Source organism: Liolophura sinensis, chromosome 6 (genome assembly GCF_032854445.1).
Source record: "Liolophura sinensis isolate JHLJ2023 chromosome 6, CUHK_Ljap_v2, whole genome shotgun sequence".
Taxonomy (NCBI): Eukaryota; Metazoa; Mollusca; class Polyplacophora; order Chitonida; family Chitonidae; genus Liolophura; species Liolophura sinensis.
Window position 1 is genome coordinate 24,461,658 of NC_088300.1, and position 27,790 is coordinate 24,489,447.

Consider the following 27,790-nt stretch of genomic DNA (forward strand, 5'->3'; position numbering starts at 1 on the left):
GGTTATGTTATTAGGCTGGTCCGAAATGGGTTTTAACCCGTATATCACTGGTATTTTCAATGCCAACTCTAAGTTCCTCTAAGTCATGAAATATCAAAAGCTGTATATAAACAACCATTTACATTTCAGTTTTTTTTTTTTTTTTTGTTAGATGCTGTTAAATGCCATATTCAACAATGTTTAACTTATATGATGGTCCAACTGTGGTAATTTCTAGAGATGGAGCTAGACAAGTGGTCTTCAAGTGGTTTTGCTTGAGTATTGTTCCATCATCAATCACCATTATCAGCTTCTATAATTAACTGGGTAAAACATACAGGGCAAAAGTAAAATATTAGTGAATGAAAAAAAAATTCTGATGAGATGTTGTGTTGTTTTCCCTGTAAATGCTGCCATCACAGAGCTGTCAATCCAGATAGGACCAAAGATGTGAGAACCCCAAAAGCCAGGATCCAGGAGTTGCAGGTCTTGGGTCCGGTCCTGGGCAAATTCCAGGTGAGGTGTGTGGATTGGCTATGCCCCCCCACCCCCCACCAGGAGAAAATAGTGATTTTATACTTATTTTTAGTTAGATTTAGTTACAGATTTAAATAGTGAAAAGATGATTTTTGATTAAAAACGTTTAAGTGAAAACCTTCTGAAGTACAAGTGAAAAATTCTTCAGTCAAGGCATTAAACACAAATCAGATTAGAACAACAGTGGCTGGTATGACAGCGCCCAAGGGCCTATACTAAGAGGAGTGGCCGACACGTAAAACCTACCTTTCCGTCAACACCGGTCAACAGGTGGGGGAATCATTCCGAGATCCGGACGTATGTAGGCCTTCCTATCAATCAAACTATTACACTGTCGACACGCTATCATACCACACCAACAAACTAATTCTGTAATACAAGGCTGAACGACACAGTCAATGGGGGCGCGCAACGGGCGCGGAGACTGGACAAAGACTTCATCATTTCGTCATCAGCTGTTGACAGGATTTTTTTTCTCTCGATCGCCACTCACTGACGACATGCACCAGGGTGTTCCACGTGTGATATTCCTCCAAATAACAGACAATAACCTAGTTCCACGGTCCCTTAACGAGTTAAAATCTTCTCTGACGTCACGATATACGACAAAAATTACCTAAAGTATCACTGTTATTCGTGAAAATGACACTCCTTTCCGCTTCATCCCCTGCATCTTTCCCCATAGCGACTAGCCGCGCCGTCGTATCCACAGAATCGTCGCCACCGTTTCGTATTTGTATGGCCCGATCGGTGTTCCCTACTATGTATGTACATGTATATATAGGCTTATATATTGTCTGACAAACCTGTCAAATCCTGTTAACACCGCTGAAACGGATCTGATTTTAATATTATGAGATTCATTTTCCATCCAAAGTACATGTACTATACATTAAAAGGTGCGTGCACCCCAGTAGCCCATGTAATTAAGACTGAATATGAAACATATGCTACTTTGAAACATATCCCATGAGGTAAGGGCCTATAGATCCACGTACACGTAGGATCAAAACACAGTCACAAATCATGTGATGAGATTGATGCGCGAAAAAAATATTTATTTATATATTTATTTATTTCATTGGTGTATTACGCTGTACTCAAGAATATTTCATTTATACGACGGCAGCCAGCATTATGGTGGGTGGAAACCGGGCAGAGCCAGGGGGAAACCCACGACCATCCGCAGGCTTTCCGAATTATGGCCGGAGAGGAAGCCAGCATGAGCTGGACTTGAACTCACAGCCTGTACTAGCTCGCTAACCAGCTGACATTTAAAATACGATTTTAAATTTTGCGTCCCAATTATAAGAAACTGACATTCGAACACGTTAGAAATGTCGTGTGAAGATAAATGTACCAAAATTTCAACTTCCAGCACCAAAATCTAACCACTGTGACAAGGTTTGTAGTTTTGACTTAAGTCAGAAATGTGTTATTTGTGGAACTGGTCCAAGTTATGTAAGATCGTCTCAACATATATATATATATTATATATATATATATATATATATATATGTACGTCGATATATAAAGTTCGACGTCACTACCAAACTGAAATCCATAGTCGGTTTCTTTTCCTTACCAATGTGCTATCCAGTCAAACATATTTCTAGTTCATTTACGGGATAACGATGTGACATTCATTAATATTACACATGTACAAGAATATGGTAACTTGTTATCTATCGCCGTGAACAACATCAAACAGTGAATTATATACATGTAGGCCTATAAAGAGTATAGTAGTCTTCCACGGCCATCCGAAGGTTGTTGAAAGACCTTCCCACGTACCACCGGAAATGAAGCTAGCATAAGCCGGACTAAACCTGAACTCCGCGATCGCATTGGTGAGAGGCTCTTGGATCACTGCCTGTGCAGCGCTAGCACGCTAACCACCTCAGTCTTTCTTGAATTTCTCTTCCACCCATTTGGTACACTCATATCCAGCCCACCTCACAAGTGGGAATGTTAACTGAAAGGGTGGCACAGTTTACCATGGGCACTCCCTTGTCATGCACGTACGCATAGTTGATCGCCAATGTGTAAGTGAAAAATTTTTGCTTGAGTGTAAGTACATTATACGTACATATATGCAAATCCACCCTGAGGTAACCCCTTCCCGATACCGCGCAATGACCCAGGAGCCAGTCACCAATGCGATGGCTGTGAGTTCAAGTCTATAGCTCATGCAGGCTTCCCCAATATGCCCGTGCGTGAGAAGGGCTCTGCCCGTTTTCCTCCCACCATAATGCTGGTCGCCGGTCGTATAAATGAAATATTCTTGAGTACAGCATAAAACACCAATCGTGCAAATAAATAAATAGATATATAAGTAGAAATTAGCAAATAAAACAAACTTCAAACAGAATATCATTAAGATGTACAGCATAAAAACAAGAGCATCGACCACATTGTGAAAGCTGACAAATGGTCACAGGTACCAGGCGAATATACCTCTTGTCAGTTTACCTCAATGGGGCTTTTATTCTGACTGTTCATGCATATAAATGCTCCCCCACCCCCACCCCAGCAGCATGGCTTAAACAGAATTAGGTAAAACCAAAAATACTGTTAATTGCAATTTAGTAGTCGCCACTGGCATAGAATCTCACAGAATGTCAGATTCTTACCTCACCCATGCATCACAAAACCTTATATCTGCTTTCGTCACTATATTTCACAAGGTAATTAAATATAATATTGTATACAAATACTCGACCAGAAATAATAATTGCAATCTTCGTATTCCATCCTACCATATACATCCGTCAGTTTGTTTACACGTACACTGTATGTACGATATAGGGCGGATCGGGGCCGGAATTGCAATCTTCGCATTCCATCCTACATATACATCAGTCAGTTGTTTACACGTACACTGTAGCCCCCCCCCCCCCCCCCCCCCCACCCTATGTACGATACAGAGCGGATCGGGGCCGGAATAAACATGATCTTCATGATGTACACTGATACACAGTTTCTTTACTTTTCAAAATTTTTAATAGTGACTTTCCCTATCTATGATCTCCATGCGTATACCATTTCCCCCCTTATATGTTTCATATTTTTCTGTAAGTACAATATACGTGCATTTGTAATAGTTTAACTTTATCACCCTTAGATATGGTATATACTATACAGAAAAAAAAATTGTATGGAAGAGAACAATTCCTACGTCTGGACCTCGTATTTCTGCCATACAAGTGCATGTATATCAGATAATCGATCACTATATGTGCTTTGAAATTTGGTGAATAAATGGTCAATCAGTCATTCAATCAAAACTTGCTATGGACTTAGAAATCGAGGATTATATTTTATTTTGTTTATTTATTTGATTGGTGTTTTACGCCGTACTCAAGAATATTTCACTTACACGACAGCCGCCAGAATTATGGTGGGAGGAAACCTGGCAGAGCCCGGTGAAAGACCACCACCATCCGCAGGTTGCTGGAAGACCTTCCCGCGTAGGACCGGAGAGGAAGCCAGCATGGGCTGAACTTGAACTCACAGCGACCGCATTGGTGAGAGGCTTCTGGGTCATTACGCTGCTCAGGCGCTCTGCTCAAACTAACTGAGTCACGGAGGCCCCTCAACATAGGGTAGTTTGATAATCACTGGATCCATGTATAGGGTCTGTTCAGAAAAGACACTGTTCTTTTTGCATCAAAATCAGGTGAAAAATCTTCTACTAGCTGACTCCTTTAGTAAAACGATTATAGCTTTGGTAATTTTGGTCACATATATAGATGCTTTGATAATCCTGACTTCCCATGAAAATTCTCATCCCTGTATATTAATTGGCATTTATATTCTTTCTGAGGCTAATATACCCTATTTTTATAACACTCTGTATCTTTCCGATTTATAATACCATCATTTTGTTGAAAATGGAAGAAACGGTCCAAAACTCGAACTAGGTCTGTAACTTGTTTTGGTGGAACCATGTTTCAGTTTTCAGTTTTCAGTTTAGAATCAACTTTTATCAGGACAAAACGTTATAATTCTGTTGAGTATATTGCGGTATACCGCATACCAACTTAGGTCCATTTCAATTTGACAGAAGGGACCTCCGTGGCCAGCGAGAGGTTTAGCCTGTCACAAACGTGGTCGCTGTGAGTTCAGTCCAGCAGTCTGCGGATGGCGTGAATTTTGGCCTCTCACCATGAAGCTGGCCGCCGTCGTTTATTGGGCAAACTGAAAAACATGACATTCAAACTGATGAACCGTTTTGAATGGCTCTATAGGTATATAGATATAGATACATATACATATATTTATATACTATAACATGTTCGATTTTATGGGGAACATCGTTTTATTCTTTCCCAGCCCATATATTTAGTGTGTGTGGGCGAGGGGGGGGGAGGGGTATATTGTATTAATTCATCTTAGGTCTATAAGGGGTCTGCCAGAGCGAAAACTATAGTAAAATAGTGACCCCTTTTTTGGTTTTTCTACCAAATATTCAACTTGATATCCGCCTTTATTTACACTTCTCTTATACTGATAAGGCCACGTGGGACTTCTCATGCAGCCAGCAGGGTTCACCGGCTAAAAAGCCAATCCAGACCACGTGACCGTTTTGGAACAGTTGATTGGACATAAGTTTGTCAGGTCTTGTTGACCTGCTGATGAATCAGTCTAACCTCGCAGTCTGAGTCTTGTTGCACACCGGCAGCTCCATCGGGCGAGTGAGTTTTCATCTCAGGTAAGTACTAGAGTTAAGTGCGAATTTATTGTAATAAGCCCTGCACAAAGTCGACCATGGGCAGCAAACAACACACAATCCATATCGGATTGGTCCTGTTTTTCTGACCCGCTGCAGGCATCCGTGCTGAGTGGGTTCGTATCATGGTAGGTTCTGCTTCAGTTTCCTATGTGGGCTATAACTGGGAACTGTATGCGTTCTCGCGGGTGGGCATAATGTCTACTGATCATGTTCACCAAATTTAAGCCCAGATATCGATTTTAAGTAAAATTTTACTTATTGTAATGTCATATACTTAAACAATACTAATACTTAAATTTTATTCTGGCCCATAATAATATCCTTGGTATGGTGTTGATTTGTATTCAATATTACCACTGTACTTGAACCTATGTATTTTCATGTTTTCACACAGTTTATATCAAATGTTGTTTCAGGCTGTTTATCACATACTAGACAGTTAACAGAGCCATCGATCATGTCGTACCAGGTGTATGCCATTGTAAGTATACGGGTGTGCAGCTATAATGTTAAGCGTCAACAAGTGCTAACGGCTAGTCATTTTGTTTGATGTTGCATGCAGCTATATCAATGAATTATGAATCAAGCCAAGGATATATATATATTATGTATATTGACAGAAATGAAGAATTAATGTATTTAAATGGCAAACATATGACACTGAACACTAATGAAATAAAAAAAACTTTACAACAAATAATTTTGCACATGCAAAAAAATTCCAAGGTAAAACAGACATGCAGTTGTGTATATATGTAAACCAAAGCAGTATATGATGTAATCCTTTTTTTAGACTGTAAGGATTATTAACTGGTTTTAAGGGGTATTGTTTATTCACATGTGGTGGCTGAAACCCGAGTTTATGACTCATCTCTGTGTGACAGACTTCCAAGCCTCTGTTCATTTAAATAAAAAAAATCCAAAGCCTACGTGTTCCTAATAGTTAGTTCGACAGTTAATGCATATGTTGAAGAGATCTGTCAGCTCCCTTTGCAGCGTATAACAAACAGGTATACTGTATTTCAGTGTAAAATGAAATTTTCAAATTTCACCAAAAAAACACCCCCCTTAAGTGGCCCTATACAGTGGATGAATTGATCAGAATCTAGCAACTGGTGTCACTTGGAAACTGTAGACTTCATTATTTATTTATTTCATTGGTGTTTTATACGCCGCACTTGATAATATTTCACTTATACCACAGTGGCCAGTATTATGGTGGGAGCTAGAAACTGGGTAGAGCTTGTTGAAAACTCACGACCATCTGCAGGTTGCCGCCAGACCTTGACTGGAGAGCACTAAACTACTGGTGAAATGCAGTAAACATATTATGAATGTATGTTAAAGCAGGCTTGCTCATGTGTTTATTTATTTATTTATTTGATTGATGTTTTATGTTGTACTTAAGAATGTTTCACGGATAGAACAGCAGCCAGCATTATGGTGGGAGGAAACTATACTGTACCTCAAAGCTCAAATTTGTATTTATTATGAATGTGTTTAGTTATATACTAGTAAGATTTTTTTGCTATGTGGAGTACTTATAAGTGATAGCCGTCTTCACAATCCAGCCACACTACATGTCTTCTACAACTTTGACTATAAAGATCCCTCTGAAATACATTGTTTTTGTTTTAAAATTTTGTTAGTAGTAGAAACCATTTCATTTTGATAATATTGGAATTAATTTACTTGAGGCACCTGGTTTATTAAGATTTCTCACAGAGATATATGCTAGACCACAGAAGTGGCCTGTGTAATATGAAGTCTTCATTGATAAGCAACAGCCTGCACATGCCTGCAATACGAGGGGACAGATATTTAAGACAATTACAATGCGACGTTGAGTCAGACATAGCGGGTGGCGTGGATTGTAATCAAAGTTAAATTAAGCAGTTTACCATGAAGGAGAACACAGATCTTCAGGTTTGTAATGGGCATTCAAGCATGACACAATGTATTTCAGTGTACACGGAAAACTAAACTACTTGATATGACTAGATATGTATCATAAACTAAATGTATGTCAGATGTCACAAATGTTATAACTTTAAATATCTGAGTTGCACTGTGATGTGCGTGCTATACCTACATGTGCACACAGAAGTGTCCCATGAATCTGTTGTTATACAAATATTACATTCATGGTGACATTATATAGTTTACAACAATAAGGTTCAACCATGCATGCATCCGTCAAATCTTCAGCTATTGATGCAATTAATTGCGAAAAAAGTTGCGAAAAAATTCAGTCTAAATTTGATTGATCCATGGTTTGCGTATCTATCTTTAACTTCCAAAATCATACAGCATAGGATATATTCAGAACAAAGATTCAGGATATTTCCTCCCACCATAATGATAGCTGCCAACGTATAAATGAAACATTCTTAAGTATGGTGTAAAACAGTAATCAAATAAATGAATATTACTGTTAAAGCATATAATGTACATGTTTGTGCAGGTTACATGCATGTCAGGCGAGCAGCCATGCTGTGCACAATGTTAGCAATGTTGGTATATTTACCAATGCTTGCAGTTGCGGGTGCAGTTTGTTGTAACAATAAAATGAAAAACTTCATGTTTGAAGTGCCTTGGATGCCTGAAATTTATGTGATGAACTGAAGCACAAAAGATTGCTTTGTCAAGAGAAATAAACAATTGACTCAAATGCATTTGTGCTAAAATGTCGCTTGAAAAAGGCTGCACTATTACAGTAATACTGTAATACAGTAAGGCGAACGCCAGGTGAACGTGAACAGGCTCTGATGTACCTGCATATATATGTAGGTATTTACTTACACTCCTTGGATTAACTAGATATGCAAGGTAGATTCGTGCTCAATGAGAATAGGTCTGGGATGTAGGTCACATAGTTACTTATGTGTTATGTTGTCTCTTCACATTCTACTTGGGTTTGCGCATACCAGGCCAACTACACACTTCAAACACCTACTATGTGGTACACTCCTCAAACTTTAGATGCTGAGAACAATACAACACTGTGAGAATATCAGCAGTTTTTTAGCTTCAGTAAAACATTTATAATTGACAGATCGGTGCTAATAATGTGTACAAAGGCATTCGAGAAAATCATGTTTAAATAAAAAGTTTGATAGCAGAAATACTGTGATTAATATTGTGCTGTTATACAATGTATTGATTGAGAACAATGCAGCTCTTTTGTATGAATACACTGTAACAGAAAGGAGCAAATATTAAAACATTATTTATTTTTCACTCATTTGCGTTCTCAGTCAGAATAGCCTGAGTGTTACTCACTGTTTGCTACACTATAAAAACATGCCTGTTGTAACTACCAGGTAGAATGATAGCCGAAATAACAATAAATTTATTGTAGTTTTTTAACCTATTCAGTATCTGAAAAAATTCTGTTATATCCTGGCTTTGTAATATTTGTTATACATGTACTTTATTAGTGTCATAAATGGCTGACATGTCCTTAGGATACAGATGGTATTTAGGCCTTTTGACATTTGTTAACATTCCTAAACCCTGGCGTCCTGCTTCACAGACAAATATACCCATTCTAAAGATGTATGAAAGCGTTTATGTAATTGGAAAGCAAGTTTTTGCTTGGCATGGAACCTTTCACGAAACATTACTGGGAATGTGTGTTATAGAATGTTTATGATTGATTGACCTATGGTATTTTAACTCACCTCTGAAAGGCTTGAAAGAACTTTCACTTTGTGCATCAGAGTTAAAAGAATTGACGTGTATTTTTTTGTAAGGTTTAATGCTTGCATAATTTAAATGTAATTCACTTGTAAAAACATGTTATTCTGGCATCAAAATCAAATCACAAAAAATATATTGGGATAGCTGAGGGATTGCCTTTTATGTCCATGTGTCATTGAAATGACTTTGGGCTTGGCTGGATCAATTGACTTCTGCACCATGGTAGTCAAGTGGTCAGTGTCATCCAACTGATTGAGGTTAATGCTACCCAGTTTAAATTAGGTGTTAAATGTTTAGTGCCTAGTGGAGGGCAGTACCATGGCTTGTGGTTTTCTGTGTCTTATAATGTACCCCTCATAAACGTGGATGTTATAACATTGTACAAGAATGACAAATGATGTACTTTTGAGGAAATTGTTAAGCTCCAAACAGGTGAAATGGACTCTGAGTGGGTGTATAAACTCATGAATAAAAGCACATACATGACTATATACTGAGTAGACGGGTATGGATTGGTTTCACAAAAGAACACAACAAAAAACACGCTGTACAACAAGTTTTTTCTGAAAGTTAGTAAAATTCAGTGTACAGTGTTTTTTGTTTTCTTATTTTTAACAAACATTGTGACTTTATATTCCTTATGAATTTTAACTGAGCTCTCATAATCAAAAAAAGATGGAAGATGCACTGAGCTTTAAAGCACTTCTTGAAATTCTTTACTGTTGGAACAAGTATATATACCCATAACACTTATAATTGTTATTGATTGGGCATGCAGTGTTTGGAGTATTGGGATTTGGATTGGGAGTATTAGTGTTCAAACACTGCATGATGCATGAGCTAAGCTATGTTCAAGAGGCTTATATATTGGATATTGTTCAGAAAAAATCAGTCGATGCAAATCTAATCAATTTTTTGCTATAATTATTTTAAAATTATTACCTTTCTCAAAATATTACCCTGGACTGTGCATCTAATGCAATTCAAAATAAGTGCCTATAGACTTTACAAAAGTTGGTTGCCTTATACATTTTCAGATTTGAACATATTTTATTTTTCAGATATTTTCATCTATTTTTGGTAAAAACAGAAAATTTGTTTCAATTAGCAAATATGTATTTTTTGCTAGCTGAAAATCTCTGGTATGATCCTCTTTAAAGACATTGCTTCAAGCCATAAAGCTGCTAGCAGTTACCATAGTTCATGATTGCCTCACTATCATGGCCTATAAATTAAGGTTATCAGCAAATTGTGCTGAATTTTAAGTAGTGACAGTCCAGGGTCCCTATCATGTATTGAAGGTCTTTAACAAGACAAAACAAGTAAAGGAAGTCAAAATATCATACACAGCTAAAATAAAAATGTTTTGCTCTAGAACTTCTGCATGTGCACTGATTCTTTACTGCAGAACAATGAACATCTTATAATGTGGGCTTTTTACTTTATTAGAGGCCTGATCACGTAAGAAAAAGAAAAATCGAGGATGGTGGATGTTGCATGTACATGTTATAATATAAAAAAATTTTTTTTAACCAAACGGAACTAGGATAAATATGTACGTGTAATTTTCAACTTTCTCCTGCCGTAATACACATGACCCCTTTTAAGCCTGTGTGTCAGCCTCCGCATGTCTAGTACTTGTGTATGAAAGGGCTTGAGGTGTGGGCCGTAGTTATGGTGAGCAACTTGAATGCAGTAAATTTTGCCCAATTCAGTTATGATAACTGTTGAAATACAAATACCACACTGTGAATTATGAAGTCTGAATATACACTGTTTTTACACCTGTTGAACTGTGATTTCATCTAGCCTGTTCAGTGTGTGGCACAGTATGATTCTGCTATATGATACATATACATGTGCCTCAGATTGTGGAAGGCTATTTTACCTTCATGCTCAGACTATTTGTCATTGACTGGAAAGACTGGTTCTTAAAGCTTTATCACCAGTACAACTTGCTTGTACATGCGTTCAATCTTGTGTAGACTGGCACATCATCTTGTTTGTACATACATGTACACTGCGTTTCTTCAGTGTGCATCAGGATGTCCCATATACACGCATGTAAACAGGAAACCTTAAATCTTAGAGATGTTGTTAACAATTTAATGCATGCATACATGTATGCGGAGAGCGTTGTGTGGGTACTTGTCTGACTGATAGGCCATATAACACACTTATTACATACATGAACTCATAAAAGCTGAATAAAACATCTATTTATTTATTTCATTGTTGCTTAATGCCATATATATCACTCTCAGAAATCTTGGTTCTTCAGAGAACCATGTGGTTCTTGGTTCTAATAGGAAACTGTTAATATGTAATGTAATCCAAAACATTTTATTGCTACTGGGTAGGCAATCATCAATGTCTCGTTAACACTAACAACATTAACCGCCCTCTTGCGGTGTGGGGAGAGACAAATCAACAGTGCCATAAGTACAGTGGAGGCCAAAAACATTTGCTTTAGTGGCCCATAGACCGTGTTTGCACGAGGCTGCAGGCCGACCTTAGTGCAGTGAATCAAAAATCTACATTGGGGTTCTAAATTTGGTTTCACCTGTGTAGCATGCCAAAGAACCAAGTTGGTTGTCTTGAAGAAGCAACCTGCTTTAGTGGTTGAAAAGGATGAAGATTTACAGTATATTAAAATCAGACCAACTCATTTGGTGTGAACAAACTGTGTATTAGTTTGATTTCTTACAATATCCGGTGCTCCTTCATTTGACCAGTTGACAAAAAAAGAAAGTGTCATTTAAAAATATGCACATTTAATGTCGCTCTTAATGTGTGACACATACATCATGACTTGAAAAGCATTTCGTATTCATTTATTTATTAACTCATTTGATTGGTGTTATACACCATACCCAAGAACATTTCACTTATAAAACGGCAGCCAGCATTATGGGGGGAGCAAACCCACAACCGTCTGTAGGCTTCCGCCAGACCGTCCCAAGTACTTTTATATTGTAAATACGGAACATTAACACCTGTGTAATGTTTCATCTGCCTACAGGAGAATCCTTCCAGTCATCGTATCCATGGAGGACTGCACTCAGGCAAGCAGATCATAATCCGTGGGCGAATGTATGAAGGAGGTCAAAGGTGAGACAGTTTTGATACACACATGATGTATGTGCTTGTTGGAACATTTATCTATTTCACATTCAGATTTAATTATGGTATGGAGAGAAAAATGATGACTAATTTTCCCATGTAATAACTTATTGGCATTCATCTTTTTTGTCATGATACTATATACTGGGTTTCCCTGAATGTGAATTTATACATTTGTATTGATTTTCTTTAAATAAAATAAAAAGTTCATGTACATTTACATGTATAGATGATGTGTATTCATTGCATGTGATTGTATGACATGCAGAATCTCTCATAATTTTATTTTTCAAATTCTCAGTGGCAAATTGAGTAGTGACAATTAATTAGTTAATGGTGGCATTTCCACTGTTTGTCATTAGGATTATCACAATTTTGCTCTTTTTGTTGGCCTCCAGTTTTGCCATCAATCTGCAGAGTGAAGAACATGAGGGGTGTGATATTGCCTTCCATTTGAACCCACGGCACAATGAGAATAAAATTGTTCGTAACTCCTTTGAGGGAGACTGGGCTGAGGAGGAAACTGGTGAAGTTTATCACTACCCGTTTGCAGAGAACCAAGACTTTGCTATCAGGATTCTGGTCACAGACTCTCAGTACAAGGTTTGTCCTTTCCTACCAGTATTACAATACTGTATACAGACAGTTCATTTTTGTCACTAAAACATTGGGAGTACCAGATTTGTTCTTTTCTACATGTACCAGTAAATGTTGCCATAAGTCTACCATATACATGCGCAATTGATCCATTTTCAGGTTGATTGTCGCGTTGTCTCCTTGTTAAGTCAGTAGAACATCTATCTTACCTTGATTGTCTCCTTGTTCTCACATTTTTAGTTGAATGCTTGTCTCACTGTGATTGTCTCCTTGTTATCACAGGAGTTAGTAGAACATCTATCTCATCGTGATTGTCTCCTTGTTATCATACAAGTCAGTAGAACATCTGTCTTACCTTGATTGTCTCCTTGTTCTCACATATTTAGGTAGAACGCTTGTCTCACTGTGATTGTCCCCTTGTTATCACAAGAGTCAGTAGAACATCTGTTTCACTTTGAATGACTCCTTGTTTTCGCAGGAGTCACTAGAAAATCTGTCTCACTTTGATTGTATCCTTGTTATCATACGAGTCAGTGGAACATCTGTCTTTCTTTGATTGTCTCCTTGTTCTTACATATTTAGGTAGAACATCTGTCTCCTTGTGATTGTCTCCTTGTTATCACAGGAATCAGTAGATTATCAGTTTAACCATGATTGTCTCCTTGTTATCACAGGAGTCAGTAGAACATCTGTCTCACCTGATGTCCTTGTCCTCACAATGAATGTCTCCTGTTCTCACAATGAATGTCTCCTTGTTCTCACAGTGAATGTCTCCTTGTCCTCACAATGAATGTCTCCTTGTCCTCACAGTGAATGTCTCCTGTTCACACATTGAATGTATCCTTGTTCTCACAATGAATGTCTCCTTGTTCACATACTGAATGTCTCCTTGTCCTCACAGTGAATGTCTCCTTGTTCTCACAGTGAATGTCTCCTTGTCCTCACAGTGAATGTCTCCTTGTCCTCACAGTGAATGTCTCCTTGTTCTCACAGTGAATGTCTCCTTGTTCTCACAGTGAATGCCTCCTTGTTCTCACAATGAATGTCTCCTTGTTCACATACTGAATGTCTCCTTGTCCTCACAGTGAATGTCTCCTTGTTCTCACAGTGAATGTCTCCTTGTCCTCACAGTGAATGTCTCCTTGTCCTCACAGTGAATGTCTCCTTGTTCTCACAATGAATGTCTCCTGTTCTCACAATGAATGTCTCCTTGTTCTCACAGTGAATGTCTCCTTGTCCTCACAATGAATGTCTCCTTGTCCTCACAGTGAATGTCTCCTGTTCACACATTGAATGTATCCTTGTTCTCACAATGAATGTCTCCTTGTTCACATACTGAATGTCTCCTTGTCCTCACAGTGAATGTCTCCTTGTTCTCACAGTGAATGTCTCCTTGTCCTCACAGTGAATGTCTCCTTGTCCTCACAGTGAATGTCTCCTTGTCCTCACAATGAATGTCTCCTTGTCCTCACAGTGAATGTCTCCTTGTCCTCACAGTGAATGCCTCCTTGTTCTCACAATGAATGTCTCCTTGTTCACATACTGAATGTCTCCTTGTCCTCACAGTGAATGTCTCCTTGTTCTCACAGTGAATGTCTCCTTGTCCTCACAGTGAATGTCTCCTTGTCCTCACAGTGAATGTCTCCTTGTTCTCACAGTGAATGTCTCCTTGTTCTCACAGTGAATGCCTCCTTGTTCTCACAATGAATGTCTCCTTGTTCACATACTGAATGTCTCCTTGTCCTCACAGTGAATGTCTCCTTGTTCTCACAGTGAATGTCTCCTTGTCCTCACAGTGAATGTCTCCTTGTCCTCACAGTGAATGTCTCCTTGTTCTCACAGTGAATGTCTCCTTGTTCTCACAGTGAATGTCTCCTTGTTCTCACAGTGAATGTCTCCTTGTCCTCACAATGAATGTCTCCTTGTTCTTACAATGAATGTCTCCTTGTTCACATATTGAATGTCTCCTTGTTCTCACAGTGAATGTCTCTTTGCCCTCACAGTGAATGTCTCCTTGTTCTCACTGTGAATGTCTCCTTGTCCTCACAATGAATGTCTCCTTGTCCTCACAGTGAATGTCTCCTTGTCCTCACAGTGAATGTCTCCTTGTTCACATACTGAATGCCTCCTTGTCCTCACAGTGAATGTCTCTTGTCCTCACAGTAAATGTCTCCTTGTTCTCACAGTGAATGTCTCCTTGTCCTCACAGTGAATGTCTCCTTGTCCTCACAGTGAATGCCTCCTTGTCCTCACAATGAATGTCTCCTTGTCCTCACAGTGAATGTCTCCTTGTTCACATACTGAATGCCTCCTTGTCCTCACATTGAAAGTCTCCTTGTCCTCACAATGAATGTCTCCTTGTCCTCACAGTGAATGCCTCCTTGTTCTCACAGTGAATGTCTCCTTGTCCTCACAATGAATGCCTCCTTGTCCTCACAATGAATGTCTCCTTGTCCTCACAGTGAATGTCTCCTTGTTCTCACAGTGAATGTCTCCTTGTTCTCACAGTGAATGTCTCCTTGTCCTCACAATGAATGTCTCCTTGTTCTCACAGTGAATGTCTCTTGTCCTCACAGTAAATGTCTCCTTGTTCGCACAGTGAATGTCTTTTTGTTCACACAGTGAATGTCTCCTTGTTCTCACAGTGAATGTCTCCTTGTTCACACATTGAATGTCTCCTTGTCCTCACAGGTTTATGGGAATGGTTACCATGTGGTGGACTTTAATCACAGGCTCAGCTACCAGAATGTCCACTTTGTTAGAGTCACTGGAGAGGCTCATTTCTATGACATCTCTTTTCAGGATAAGGTGGTAAGTTGTATTACTGGAATATAATTTGTGACAAGATTAGTTATACAGGTATTTGTAGGGCTTTACTTTCAGTGGGAATCAGATATCTTGACTTTAGTACACCAAAACTACAGGAATCTGCACTCTCATTAACGGTCATAACTTTATTAAATAGAATAAAATCCACAAAATCTGTGCTTCAAATCCTTCACCAGCAGCATCTGCTTTGTAGTATTAGATTTGCTTCATTGAAGCATAATACTGTTTGATTTATGATAAAATCTTGATGAGCTGTTTTGGTTACCTCAGCTCTCATTGTAAGGCGAGAGATTATAAGGTTGAGTGGCTCTTTCTGTTTCCCTTCCCGCTTAAGAAATTAGCTGGGTCATAAATCGGCAGAATTTTGCCGCTAGGATATTGATCGTGAGGAAAACGTTCCTAAAAACTGTTTTTTTCTACATGTATAACATACACTTTGTTAATTGTTTTCTAATAGTTTTGGAAATCTGGAAATTACTATGTTCTAATTTCAAATAGTGTATTCTGTTTCCTCATGGTTATCTTCTCAATATTACTGTACTAGCAAGAAACCACGTATCCCTAGACTTTTGGAATCGCCCCTAGAAAATCTGTCTTTATCTATGTGATCGTATATTCTTAGAGTATATTCAGTCCAAACAGATCATTGGCCCCTAGATCCAGAATTGTTTTAACCCCTGCTTTATATTGAGTTTTCAGTTTTCTGTTGAATGTTTAAAATTTCAGAGCAGCCCTTATGTAGGCGTTATACCAGGTAAATTCCAGGTGGGAAAAGCAGTCAGGATCAGGGGAGTAGTCACAGACACTGGGTGAGTTGTCCCCCTTGATCTGCCTCATATATATCTGGTATTACATGTACATTGAAATAAGGTATTCCTGGTTCTTTGTTTTTTTAAAGAAGCGGTTGCATTTGATTCAACCCTGCTGTCAGCAGTCTGCAGATGTAAACGTTAACTAGAGAGGACCTTTCAAACAAGATCAAGCTGGTACATTTACCTCCCTGAATAATACAAAGTCTAGCTGTTTATTTCAGCTAATAACAGGAACTGGATTTGGTTATGTCTTAGGTTTGTGTTTTATGATTTATAAACTGTTGAAATATCAGGATTTCCTTCCGTGAGACAGGTGCTATTTGACATAGTTTATAACTTTTGATGTAACAAAACTTTTGTGTTCCTACATGTTCGCCGTGCAAGGATAAGGCACAACATTCAAATATGCAACTTTCAGATATCTAGGTAAACTGTCCAGCTTGCCGTTGATTGGTCTAAAATTCATAATCTCTGCAGAGAATGTAAAAGAGAATGGCACCATGAAATATGCCGTTTTTTCCCCACTTTTGGGTTAGGATGTACTTTAGTACATTTGTCTTGGTGCTTGTTGTGTAGCCCAGTACTGCTGAACCTTGTTTCATACCTCGTCAAACTTGAATTCTGTGCCCTCTTTGGAATGGACTCTCTACGAAACCAGGTTCTGACTAAAGTTCTTTTTATGATGATATAATTGAACACAATTGATGATGCAGAAAAAAGATTTCCCTTCCGAAACTTTCAGCTTTTGCCATTAATTTTAGTCTGGCATGATTGCTATGTTTTACCACAATATAATTTATATCTCCATGAATGTTGTGCCTGCAGAAAAGATGTCTTCAGCCTGAATTTCCAGTGTGATCCATCAGGGGATGAGATCGCTTACCATTTCAACCCGCGTCACAGTGATGAGGCTGTGGTGAGGAATTCTAAGATTGGCGGAGACTGGGGCGATGAGGAGCGAGACATCCCACACTTCCCCTTCCACCCGGGCAACTTCTTTGACATGTTTTGTGTAGCCACCAATGAGGGTTTTACAGTATGTACACCCTGGCAACTTCTTTGACATGTTTTGTGTAGCCACCAATGAGGGTTTTACAGTGTGTACACCCTGGCAACTTCTTTGACATGTTTTGTGTAGCCACCAATGAGGGTTTACAGTATGTACACCCTGGCAACTTCTTGCGTTTTTGTTGCCACCAATAAGTGTTTTTTTTTTTTAGTAAACATGCCCTGGCAGTTTCTTTGCATGTTTTGTGTAGTTACCAAAGAGGGATTCACAGTAAGTACACTCTGACAACTTCTATGACATATTCAGTGTGTAGCTACCAATGAGAGTTTCAGTGTAAGTACACTCTGGCAACTTCTGTGACATATTCAGTGTGTAGCCACCAATGAGAGTTTCAGTGTAAGTACACTCTGGCAACTTCTGTGACATATTCAGTGTGTAGCTACCAATGAGAGTTTCACTGTAAGTACACTCTGGCAACTTCTGTGACATGTTCAGTGTGTGTTTCATAGTAAGTACATCGTGGCAGCCTCATGGTATGAGCACGTCTACATGTTCGTAGTAGGTCTACATGAAAGTGTTGTATTGTTCCATTGTCTTTTGGATCAAGATTCTTCTGAATATGACTGAAACTCAATTGTTGGCCATTTTGTATTAAAATTATTTTTGGCTTTAGAGCATTATATTCTTTTTTTCTGAGCACTACCGGTACATGTTTAAGTAAATACACTCTACGTGTGGTAAATCACCTAAAACTTTGCCCCAAAAATTACCATTTGTAGATGAAAATAAATACCATAAAATATTGCTTTTTATGCTTAAGCTGACATTTTTCCTGTAGGATTACATCTTATCAAAGATTAGCTGACCTCTTGCAATCAGACAGAATGTGCAGTAGTCATGGGCGAACCTTACTGTACATATTTGTAAATATTTACCTGTTAAATGTAACTTGTCATGAATTTTTTATCATTTGTTTTGCAGACATTTATCAATGGAGCCTTCTACGTCAACTTTGCATACCGATGCTCTGTGGAGCAGGTATCTCACATGGCCATCCAAGGAGATGTAGACATTGCTGATGTGCAGTACTTTGAGCAAACAGTGAGTTGTACACGTTAGTCCCAAGTCTCAGTGGCTTATTAAATATGTCAGGGCAGTGGAGAGACTCTGGAGCTTCTCACCAATGCGATATCTGTGAGTTCAAGTCCAGCTCATGCTGACCTCCTCTCCAGGTATATTCCTCCCACCTTGATAATGCTGATCATTGTCGCATGTAAAGTGAAATATTCTTGAGTAAAGCATTAAACACCAATGAAATCATTTATTTCATTGCCGTTTTATGCCATACTCAAAAATATTTAAGTAGATAAATATATGTCATTACATTATCAAGAATACATATGCCTCCTGAAAATAGTTTTTATGGGGATGTTGATTTGCACCTGCCAGTGTCCATGCATGTTTAACATGATTTATCAAAAACCAATTTTTAGATAGAACTTCCAAACTAATTTGTACACATTCACACCTTACGTTTCGCCATTTTCTGTACATTGCATATGAAAATAAAGGGTGGAGGGCATATTTGATTTATTAACACCCAGCAGAGCTGCTAGTATAATAATACTTATCATATTTTTTTGGATTGGGCATGGTGGTATCAGTATTGGAGATATTTTGTGAGGCAGGGATTGGATTGTGTGCACATGGCTTTTAATAGGAGGGAAATAACGTAAAATATCAAACATGACTGTTCTTCATTTTGCCTGCTTCTGACAGATTGATTCATCTTATATCTATTATTTGGAGGTTGATTTGGAAGGTATTACTTTTCCTACTGGATTTTCAGCCATTGCCTGTAACAGTGCATTTTTGGGGAGAAATTTTTAGGTTATTTACAGTATGTTGAGGGTGAGGATAATTAAGGAATGTTGGTGCAAGGAAAGAGGATGTTCTCCGGAGTATGTGGAGGATTGGAATGATGGAAATGATTGTGCTGGCAGTATTTTATTCTGTCATATTGTGCACCTTGAGGACATGCAACTTATGTCCTCGAAATACACAATGCGCATGATTAAGGCTTTTGACATGTGCATGATAGCATCCTAAAACCAGGTAGATGTCCTGGCAAATATCATATTCCATTAGAACAAAGCAAAACGCCCAATGCCCTGACCAGTATCCTTCACCTCAGCTAACACAACACTCATCAGCTTTCTGTGCAAGAAAATGTTTTTTCAAGGACTTCCCAAAAATCGAAAGAGTCCAAAAAAACTAAATTGTCTTTGGAACGATGGAAAACATAGGATGTTATATCCTTGAAAGTATTCGAAAAAACATTTTCTTGCATAGAAAGCTGATGAATGTTGTGTGAGCTGAGGTGAAGGATACTGGTCAGGGCATTGGGCATTTTGATTATAGAGAGAATGCATGGCCTGAAGAATGTCAGATGTTGGCATGGGGATTTAGGTGTTGGCATGAGGATTTGGGTGTTGGCGTGAAGATTTAGATGTTGGCATGAGGATTTGGGTGTTAGCATGAGGATTTGGGTGTTGGCGTGAAGATTTAGATGTTGGCATGAGGATATGGGTGTTAGCATGAGGATTTAGATGTTAGCATGAGGATTTAGATGTTGGCATGAGGATTTAGATGTTGGCATGAGGATTTAGATGTTGCATGAAATCCTCGCATGATGGCATGAGGATCAAGATGATGTCATAAGGATTTAGATGTTGACATGAGGAATTAGATGTTTGCATGAGGAATGCTGAATACTGGCATGAGTATGCAGCATTTAACATGGAAGAAAAGGTAGAATTGATACCTGGATTCAAGATTGTCTCATCAGCTGATTCACATTTGAAAAAAAGTTCTTGCAAATACGTAAAATGAGGAAATTTTAAGGTGAAATACTCTAGGCCTATAGATTGAGCTGTCTCAATTATTATGTGAGCCAATGCATACATTGCTTGTGTTTGAGGTACAATATATCATACCTATGTTTTTACTTATGACCATAAACTAAAATAAAAAATGTATATTTGCTTCTCAGAGAGACAATGTGTGCAAAGAGATTCCATCAGGACTGAAAAAGGGAGATGTCATCACAGTCCGTGGTATCTTTCAGGCAGATGCTCAAAGGTTGGTGCATATAGAGAAATGAACAAGTTACATGAGCATGGTATTAATCTGGTGATGGCTTGGTGGCCAATACAGTTAATGCACTTCAGTACAGTTAGTACTGCATACATGCCCAAGTGAATGTACACTAGTCGCTACCATCTTTTGTGTGTCTGTTGGAGAAATTATTACAAAACAAAGCTGCATGGTTCCCTTCACTGGCCTGTTGCATTACTTCGTACAGTGTACTCTATTTCACGTAAAGTTTGGCATTTTGCCAGTGACACATTTTGCTTGATTCTGATTGATTCATTCACCTTATAGGACAACTTAAGAGTTTTTGTGAAATTTGATTAATTTCTTATCAGGAAAACTAATGTGTTGACATATAAAATCTCATTTTAACATTTAATGTCCTGCTGAAGTGAATTATTTCTGGCAACACTGTAGGGGAAATTCAGTATTTCATTTTAACTGAATCACAAAATCATTACTAAGGAAATGTCAGGCCTTCACTGGCCGGTTGTTTGGGTTTGGATGGAAGTTCAGCTGGTAAAGCCTTGGGTTTTTTGTAACAAGTTTTGTCATGCAGGTACCCTAAATGAGGTGTAAAATACCAATTACATGTACATATGAATACAAAATGAAGCTATCATTTCAACATTATTAATGTACAATTTCATTTGGCCTTATTCGTGATTAATTCTTTAACCAATAAAACTTACGATAATTAAATGTTACACAAGTTTTTGTCATTTCTATACCATATGTGATAATTAGGCCTGTAAGTTCTGCCAGCAACCTGCGAATGGTCATGGGTTTTCCCCACGATATAGGTGAAATATTCTTGAGTAAATAATAAAACACTGATCAGATAAATAACTGTTATTATGTCCTGAATTGTTTCAATGCCTGTAGCCTTGAACATCCTCATCATCACCATCTTACTTTGTTTCATGCCTGGATTAAACCAAGTAAAGCACCAGTCAATTAACTAAATAAATAAAGTATTACATGTACTTCATTATACACCTGCATGTCACATGGTTTCTCACCTGAATATTACTTAATTTCACATTTGCATGTAGGTCATGACAGTTTTTGTTGAGATCGATTGGTGTAGTGGTGAAAAGATCAGATCATCATCATCATTACCATATATTACTTGGTCCTGATTGGTGTAATAGTAAAAAGATCGGATCATCATCATCATTACCATATATTACTTGGTCCTGATTGTTGTACTGGTAAAAAGGTCAGATCATCATCATCATTACCATATATTACTTGGTCCTGATCATTGTACTGGTAAAAAGGTCAGATCATCATCATCATTACCATATATTACTCGGTCCTGATTAGTGTAATAGTAAAAAGATCAGATCATCATCATCATTACCATATATTACTTGGTCCTGATTGTTGTACTGGTAAAAAGGTCAGATCATCATCATCATTACCATATATTACTTGGTCCTGATTGGTGTAATTCTAAAAAGGTCAAATCATCATCATCATTACCATATATTACTTGGTCCTGATCGTTGTACTGGTAAAAGGTCAGATCATCATCATCATTACTGTATAGTACTTGGTTCTGATTGTCGTACTGGTATAATTACAGCTTCAGCGTGAACCTGCACCATGAGAATGACGCTGACTCCGACATTGCGCTGCACTACAACCCACGCCGCAGCCAGCAGCAGGTGGTTCTTAACACGCGCTACGGCGGAGACTGGGGAGAGGAGCAGGTAGAAGATCTACCCTGGGTGTTCAGAGAGAACCTGCCGTTTGAGTTACGTATTATCTCTAAGCCCAAGAAGTTTAAGGTATGGAGGCTCACTAAGTTTAGGACTCAGCTTATTTGTTTTCCGAAAGTTTTGGATCCTGGGTCTTGAAACATTTTTTTTTTTTGGTTGTTGCATGAACATGTAATGGATTGACATACTGTAATTCTTTAATCTTTTGACATGTCTGTAAAAAGTTTACTTCAAGTCAAGTCTGAAGATATTATTCTGTGTAGACTGATAAAATTATGCTTATTGTGAAGCCCTGAAATTGGTTGTTCCAATCAATTGTAGTTTTGTCTCCAAAATGAAATTAAAAATGTGCATAAATTGCTTGGAAAGTTGTTGTTTGATATATGAAAAGGTGGATGAATTAGTGTAGTACATGTATGTAATAACACAAATAACACAAATAATATAAATAACACAAATAATACAAATAACACAAATGATAGTTGTCACTTCTTTAATGTATTGGCTCTGCATACATTGTACATTACAGAGTTGGTTGCTCTGATTTACAGTTGTATCGCACGTGTGAAAAGATGCTGAAATCTACATAGTCTGGTTTTCATTTAATGCTCTTTTATGCTAATATCGCTAGAAGGAGATATTTATGCAACATTTTCTCTCTGTGATTCCCCATCTAGGGCCAACACACTCTCCACTGGACATTGATTGATGCATAGCCTACAGTCACAGAAACAATAGACCTTGAGTTTCTGTTACATTATGTTAGAAAATGGCTGTATGCGGGAAGAAAACTTGGCATAACTTCTAAAATTATTCTGTCTGTTCCCTCTGAATTGCTTGAATCTTCTTGACAAAGCACTCACCCTTAATATCCTGGTGCCGAATCATTACACCACTGAATTGAAGTTCAAGCAAATAAAACCAAATAAAATCTTAACAGGTGTTATTCCTCAAGATGGCAATATATATTTAGTGACATTGGTCTCCATTAGTCAAACAGGAGGGAGAACAGATATGATTCAACACAGTATCTTCGTCGTCATATGACTGAAAAATTGTTGAGTACGACGTTAAACCCCAAGCACTCACTCACTCAACACAGTATCATACTTATTTCTATTTAATCACTTATCTGATATTTGTAGAATTACTGGTATATGCTGTTAAACAGATCTAAATACATATGTGTATTTCATTACCCATACATTTTGTCCATGACTAGCTTGCCCAATTTTCCTGATTTCTGAGAGTTGTATTGGTTTTAGAAAGGTGTTTTGAGGTTTGATTGGAACATGGGATAATATTCTACCGGTAAATTGCTAAAAAGTTTTAGCACCAAAAATAATGTCTGTAAAAATGCACCTTATTGGGGGAAATTTGAGGTCATATAAGGTAAATATGAATTGTATGCTAGTGTTATGTTTAGAGGTACCGTTTTTGTTGACAGATTTATTGTAACGGCCGGTTCATGACCCAGTTCCCAGCACGAGAGTCTGTCCTGGACATTGTGAAGTCAGTCAGTGTGGCTGGGGATGCCTATATTCATCAAATCAAACTACAGAGACAAGTGGTATGGCCAACTATGCATTGTTATCTCCCTTTAGCTGCACAACTTGCAAGAGCTGGCAAATAGAACTGTCATATTGGTCACATGAAAATGTGTCCTTGAAGAAATATAACAGAGGGGATGGAAAAGAAAATTTTGGAATATTTTTCAAATTAAATATTTTAATAAGGAAGCAACAAGACAAAATATAGATGTACAAATATAGTTTGCTCCCATCTCACATCAGAACTATTCTGTAGCATGAAACAATGATAATAATTTGCCTTTATACAATATGACTTGTGTATGTATATGACAGTGTGATTTGTGTGTGTATATGACAATATGATGTGTATATGACAATATGATGTGTATGTATATGACATTATGACTTGTGTATGTATATGACAGTGTGACTTGTGTGTGTATATGACATTATGACTTGTGGATGTATATGACAGTGTGACGTGTGTGTATATGACATTATGACTTGTGATGTATATGACAGTGTGACGTGTGTGTATATGACAATATGATGTGTATGTATATGACATTATGACTTGTGGATGTATATAACAGTGTGACTTGTGTGTGTATATGACTTGTGTATGTATATGACATTATGACTTGTGGATGTATATGACAGGAGTGTGACGTGTGTGTATATGACATTATGACTTGTGGATGTATATGACAGTGTGACTTGTGTGTGTATATGACATTATGACTTGTGGATGTATGACAGTGTGACTTGTGTGTGTATATGACATTATGACTTGTGGATGTATATGACATTATGACTTGTGGATGTATATGACAGTGTGACGTGTGTGTATATGACAATAGGACTTGTGTATGCATGTGACATTATGACTTGTGTATGTATATGACGTGTGTGTGTGTGTATATTACAATATGGCTTGTGTGTGTATATGACGTGTATATGGCAATATGACGTGTGTGCGTATGACAATATGACGTGTTTGTGTATGACAATATTGGTTGTGTATGTTTATGACAGGACTTGCGTGTGTATATGACAATATGACTAGTGTGTGTGTGTATGACAATATGAGGCGTGTTGCATATGGCAATATGACTTGTGTATGTGCCTCAGTTGGTTAGCGCGCTAGTGCAGCGTAGTGACCCGGGATCACCAATGCCGTCGCTGTGAGTTCAAGTCCAGCTCATGCTGGCTCCCTTTCCGGCCCTACGTAGGAAGGTCTGGCAGCAATCTGCCGATGGTCATGGGTTTCCACTGGGTTCTGCCTGGTTTTCTTCACCATAATGCCTGGCCGCCGTCATATAAGTGAAATATTCTTGAGTACAGCGTAAAACACCAATCAAATAAATAAAATGTGTGTGTATATGACAATGTGACTTGTGTGTATGACAATATGACTTGTGTGTGTGTATGACACTATGACGTGTGTGTATATGACAATGTGACTTGTGTGTATGGACAATATGACGTGTGTGTATATGATATATACCGTGTGTATGTATGACAATATGAGTTGTGTGTGTGTATGACAATATGACGTGTGTGTATGACAATGACGTGTGTGTGTGGCAGTATCACCTGTGTGTGTATGACAATATTACTTGTGTGTGTGTATGACAATATGACGTGTGTATATATGACAGTGTGACGTGTGTGTATATGATATGACAGTGTGACTTGTGTGTGTATATGACAAAATGACTGACTTGTGTGTATATGACATTATGGTGTGTGTATATATGACAATATGACGTGTGTATATGACAATATGACTGACGTGTGTGTATATCACAATATGGCGTGTGTATGTGTGTGTGTATAACAATGTGGGTTGTGTGTGTGTGTATGACAATGATGTGTGTGTGTATGACAGTGACTTGTGTATGTATATGACAGTATTGCTTGTGTGTGTATACAATGTAACGTGTGTGTGTATGACAATATGACGTGTGTGTATGACAATATGACTTGTGTGTGTGTATGACAATATGACTTGTGTGTGTGTATGACAGTATGATGTGTGTGTATATGACAATATGACTTGTGTTTGTATGACGTGTGTGTATATGACATGTGTGTGTGTGTATGACACTATGACTTGTGTGTATGACACTATGACTTGTGTATGTATATGACACTATGCCTTGTCCATGTATATGACAATATGCAATATCTGATGAAGTATTTTTTCTTTGCCCAGGTTCTCCCTCATTTTGAGAGAATACCAGGACATATCAATGAGAATCACTGGATCAGTTTTACTGGAACCATTACCAAGCAGTCAACAGAGTACGTAAAACACACTGTGACAGCTTATTTGGTCTCTTCCACACTCTCACTCTATGGGGCCTAGCTAGGTGACATGAAGAGATCCAAGGTGTGGCCGTTTTACACAGCCTAAAGCTCTTTGAAGGTCACTTAATTGTCTTTAAACAGTATGAATGTACATATCTCTGTGTTATATGGGGGGAGGTTTTTGATAATGTGCCAAAGTCTGTGGTTTACACCACCTTCCTCCACCCATAAAACTGAACACTGTAGAAGTGAAAGACTCTTCAATAATTAATTTATTAGTGAAGTTCTTGCCTATAGGCTATCTTGATCAGACAGACAGTATTTGTCAAGTTTAGTCTGAACATAATCAAGCGACATACAGAACAGCCGGATCCTGGCCACGTATATGTTGTTCCCATCATGGCTGGACAGTACTGCACCCACGGTCCAGTTGTCATATGCCAACCCTGATCCACACCCTACTGCCACCCTGATACAATTGTATGCCCATGGTGGGACCATCATGGGCGTAGCATCCTGCCACCCTGATCAAATTTTGTTACTGTTCATACTGTGTTGTTACAAGCTTATTTATCCAGGAAATCCGTTGTGTCTTGATAAGAAGTATTTTTTGCTGCTCGAAAATTTCCTGCAAAATTCAAGCCTATACCACCAGTGTGTGTAGCCTACTACTGGGGACTATTGTGCACGCCCGCACCAAGTCTATAGCACCAGTGTTTGTAGCCTACTACTGGGGACTATTGTGCACGCACACACCCAGTCTATAGCACCAGTGTTTGTAGCCTACTACCAGGGACTATTGTGCATGCCCGCACCAAGTCTATGGCACTTCTATTAGCCTATTTCTGGGGACTATTGTGCACGCGCACACCCAGTCTGTAGCAGCACTGTATGTAGCCTACTACTGGGGACTATTGTGCACGCGCACACCCAGTCTGTAGCAGCACTGTATGTAGCCTACTACTGGGGACTATTGTGCACGCACACACCCAGTCTGTAGCAGCACTGTTTGTAGCCTACTACTGGGGACTATTGTGCACGCACACACCCAGTCTGTAGCAGCACTGTTTGTAGCCTACTACTGGGGACTATTGTGCACGCACACAAACAGTCTGTAGCAGCACTGTATGTAGCCTACTACTGGGGACTATTGTGCACACACACACCCAGTCTGTAGCAGCACTGTTTGTAGCCTACTACTGGGGACTATTGTGCACGCACACACCCAGTCTGTAGCAGCACTGTTTGTAGCCTACTACTGGGGACTATTGTGCACGCACACACCCAGTCTGTGTCAGCAGTGTTTGTAGCCTATTACTGGGGACTATTGTGCAAGCACACACCAAGCATATAGCACCAGTGTTTGTAGCCTACTACTGGGGACTATTGTGCACGTGCACACCGAGTTTGTAGCCTACTATTGGGGAATATTGTGCAAGCACACACTGAGCATATAGCACAAGTGTTTGTAGCCTACTACTGGGGAATATTGTGCAAGCACACACTGAGCATATAGCACAAGTGTTTGTAGCCTACTACTGGGGACTATTGTGCACGCACACACCCAGTCTGTAGCAGCACTGTTTGTAGCCTACTACTGGGGACTATTGTGCACGCACACACCCAGTCTGTGTCAGCAGTGTTTGTAGCCTATTACTGGGGACTATTGTGCAAGCACACACCAAGCATATAGCACCAGTGTTTGTAGCCTACTACTGGGGACTATTGTGCACGTGCACACC

At 38.6% G+C, this 27,790-nt stretch overlaps 2 protein-coding genes across 2 annotated transcripts in view; one reads left to right on the forward strand and one right to left on the reverse strand.

Annotated features, from left to right (window-relative positions):
• The window catches only part of LOC135469082 (inositol-trisphosphate 3-kinase A-like), a 36,981-nt gene extending 35,793 nt beyond the window's left edge, over window positions 1-1,188 (reverse strand). The window contains exon 1 of the mRNA XM_064747606.1: window positions 763-1,188. The gene's annotated coding sequence lies outside the window, so the exon portion shown is untranslated. The remainder of the gene's footprint in view (window positions 1-762) is intronic.
• Window positions 1,189-5,033: 3,845 nt separating this feature from the next.
• LOC135469083 (uncharacterized) overlaps window positions 5,034-27,790 on the forward strand; it is a 29,335-nt gene continuing 6,578 nt past the window's right edge. Inside the window, exons 1-12 of the mRNA XM_064747608.1 lie at window positions 5,034-5,230; window positions 5,668-5,732; window positions 11,976-12,064; window positions 12,475-12,679; window positions 15,365-15,484; window positions 16,229-16,311; window positions 17,140-17,350; window positions 18,305-18,424; window positions 20,376-20,464; window positions 22,068-22,272; window positions 23,651-23,773; window positions 25,954-26,042. Coding sequence (XP_064603678.1) covers window positions 5,709-5,732; window positions 11,976-12,064; window positions 12,475-12,679; window positions 15,365-15,484; window positions 16,229-16,311; window positions 17,140-17,350; window positions 18,305-18,424; window positions 20,376-20,464; window positions 22,068-22,272; window positions 23,651-23,773; window positions 25,954-26,042 — 1,358 coding nt within the window. The 5' untranslated portion in view covers window positions 5,034-5,230; window positions 5,668-5,708. The remainder of the gene's footprint in view (window positions 5,231-5,667; window positions 5,733-11,975; window positions 12,065-12,474; window positions 12,680-15,364; window positions 15,485-16,228; window positions 16,312-17,139; window positions 17,351-18,304; window positions 18,425-20,375; window positions 20,465-22,067; window positions 22,273-23,650; window positions 23,774-25,953; window positions 26,043-27,790) is intronic.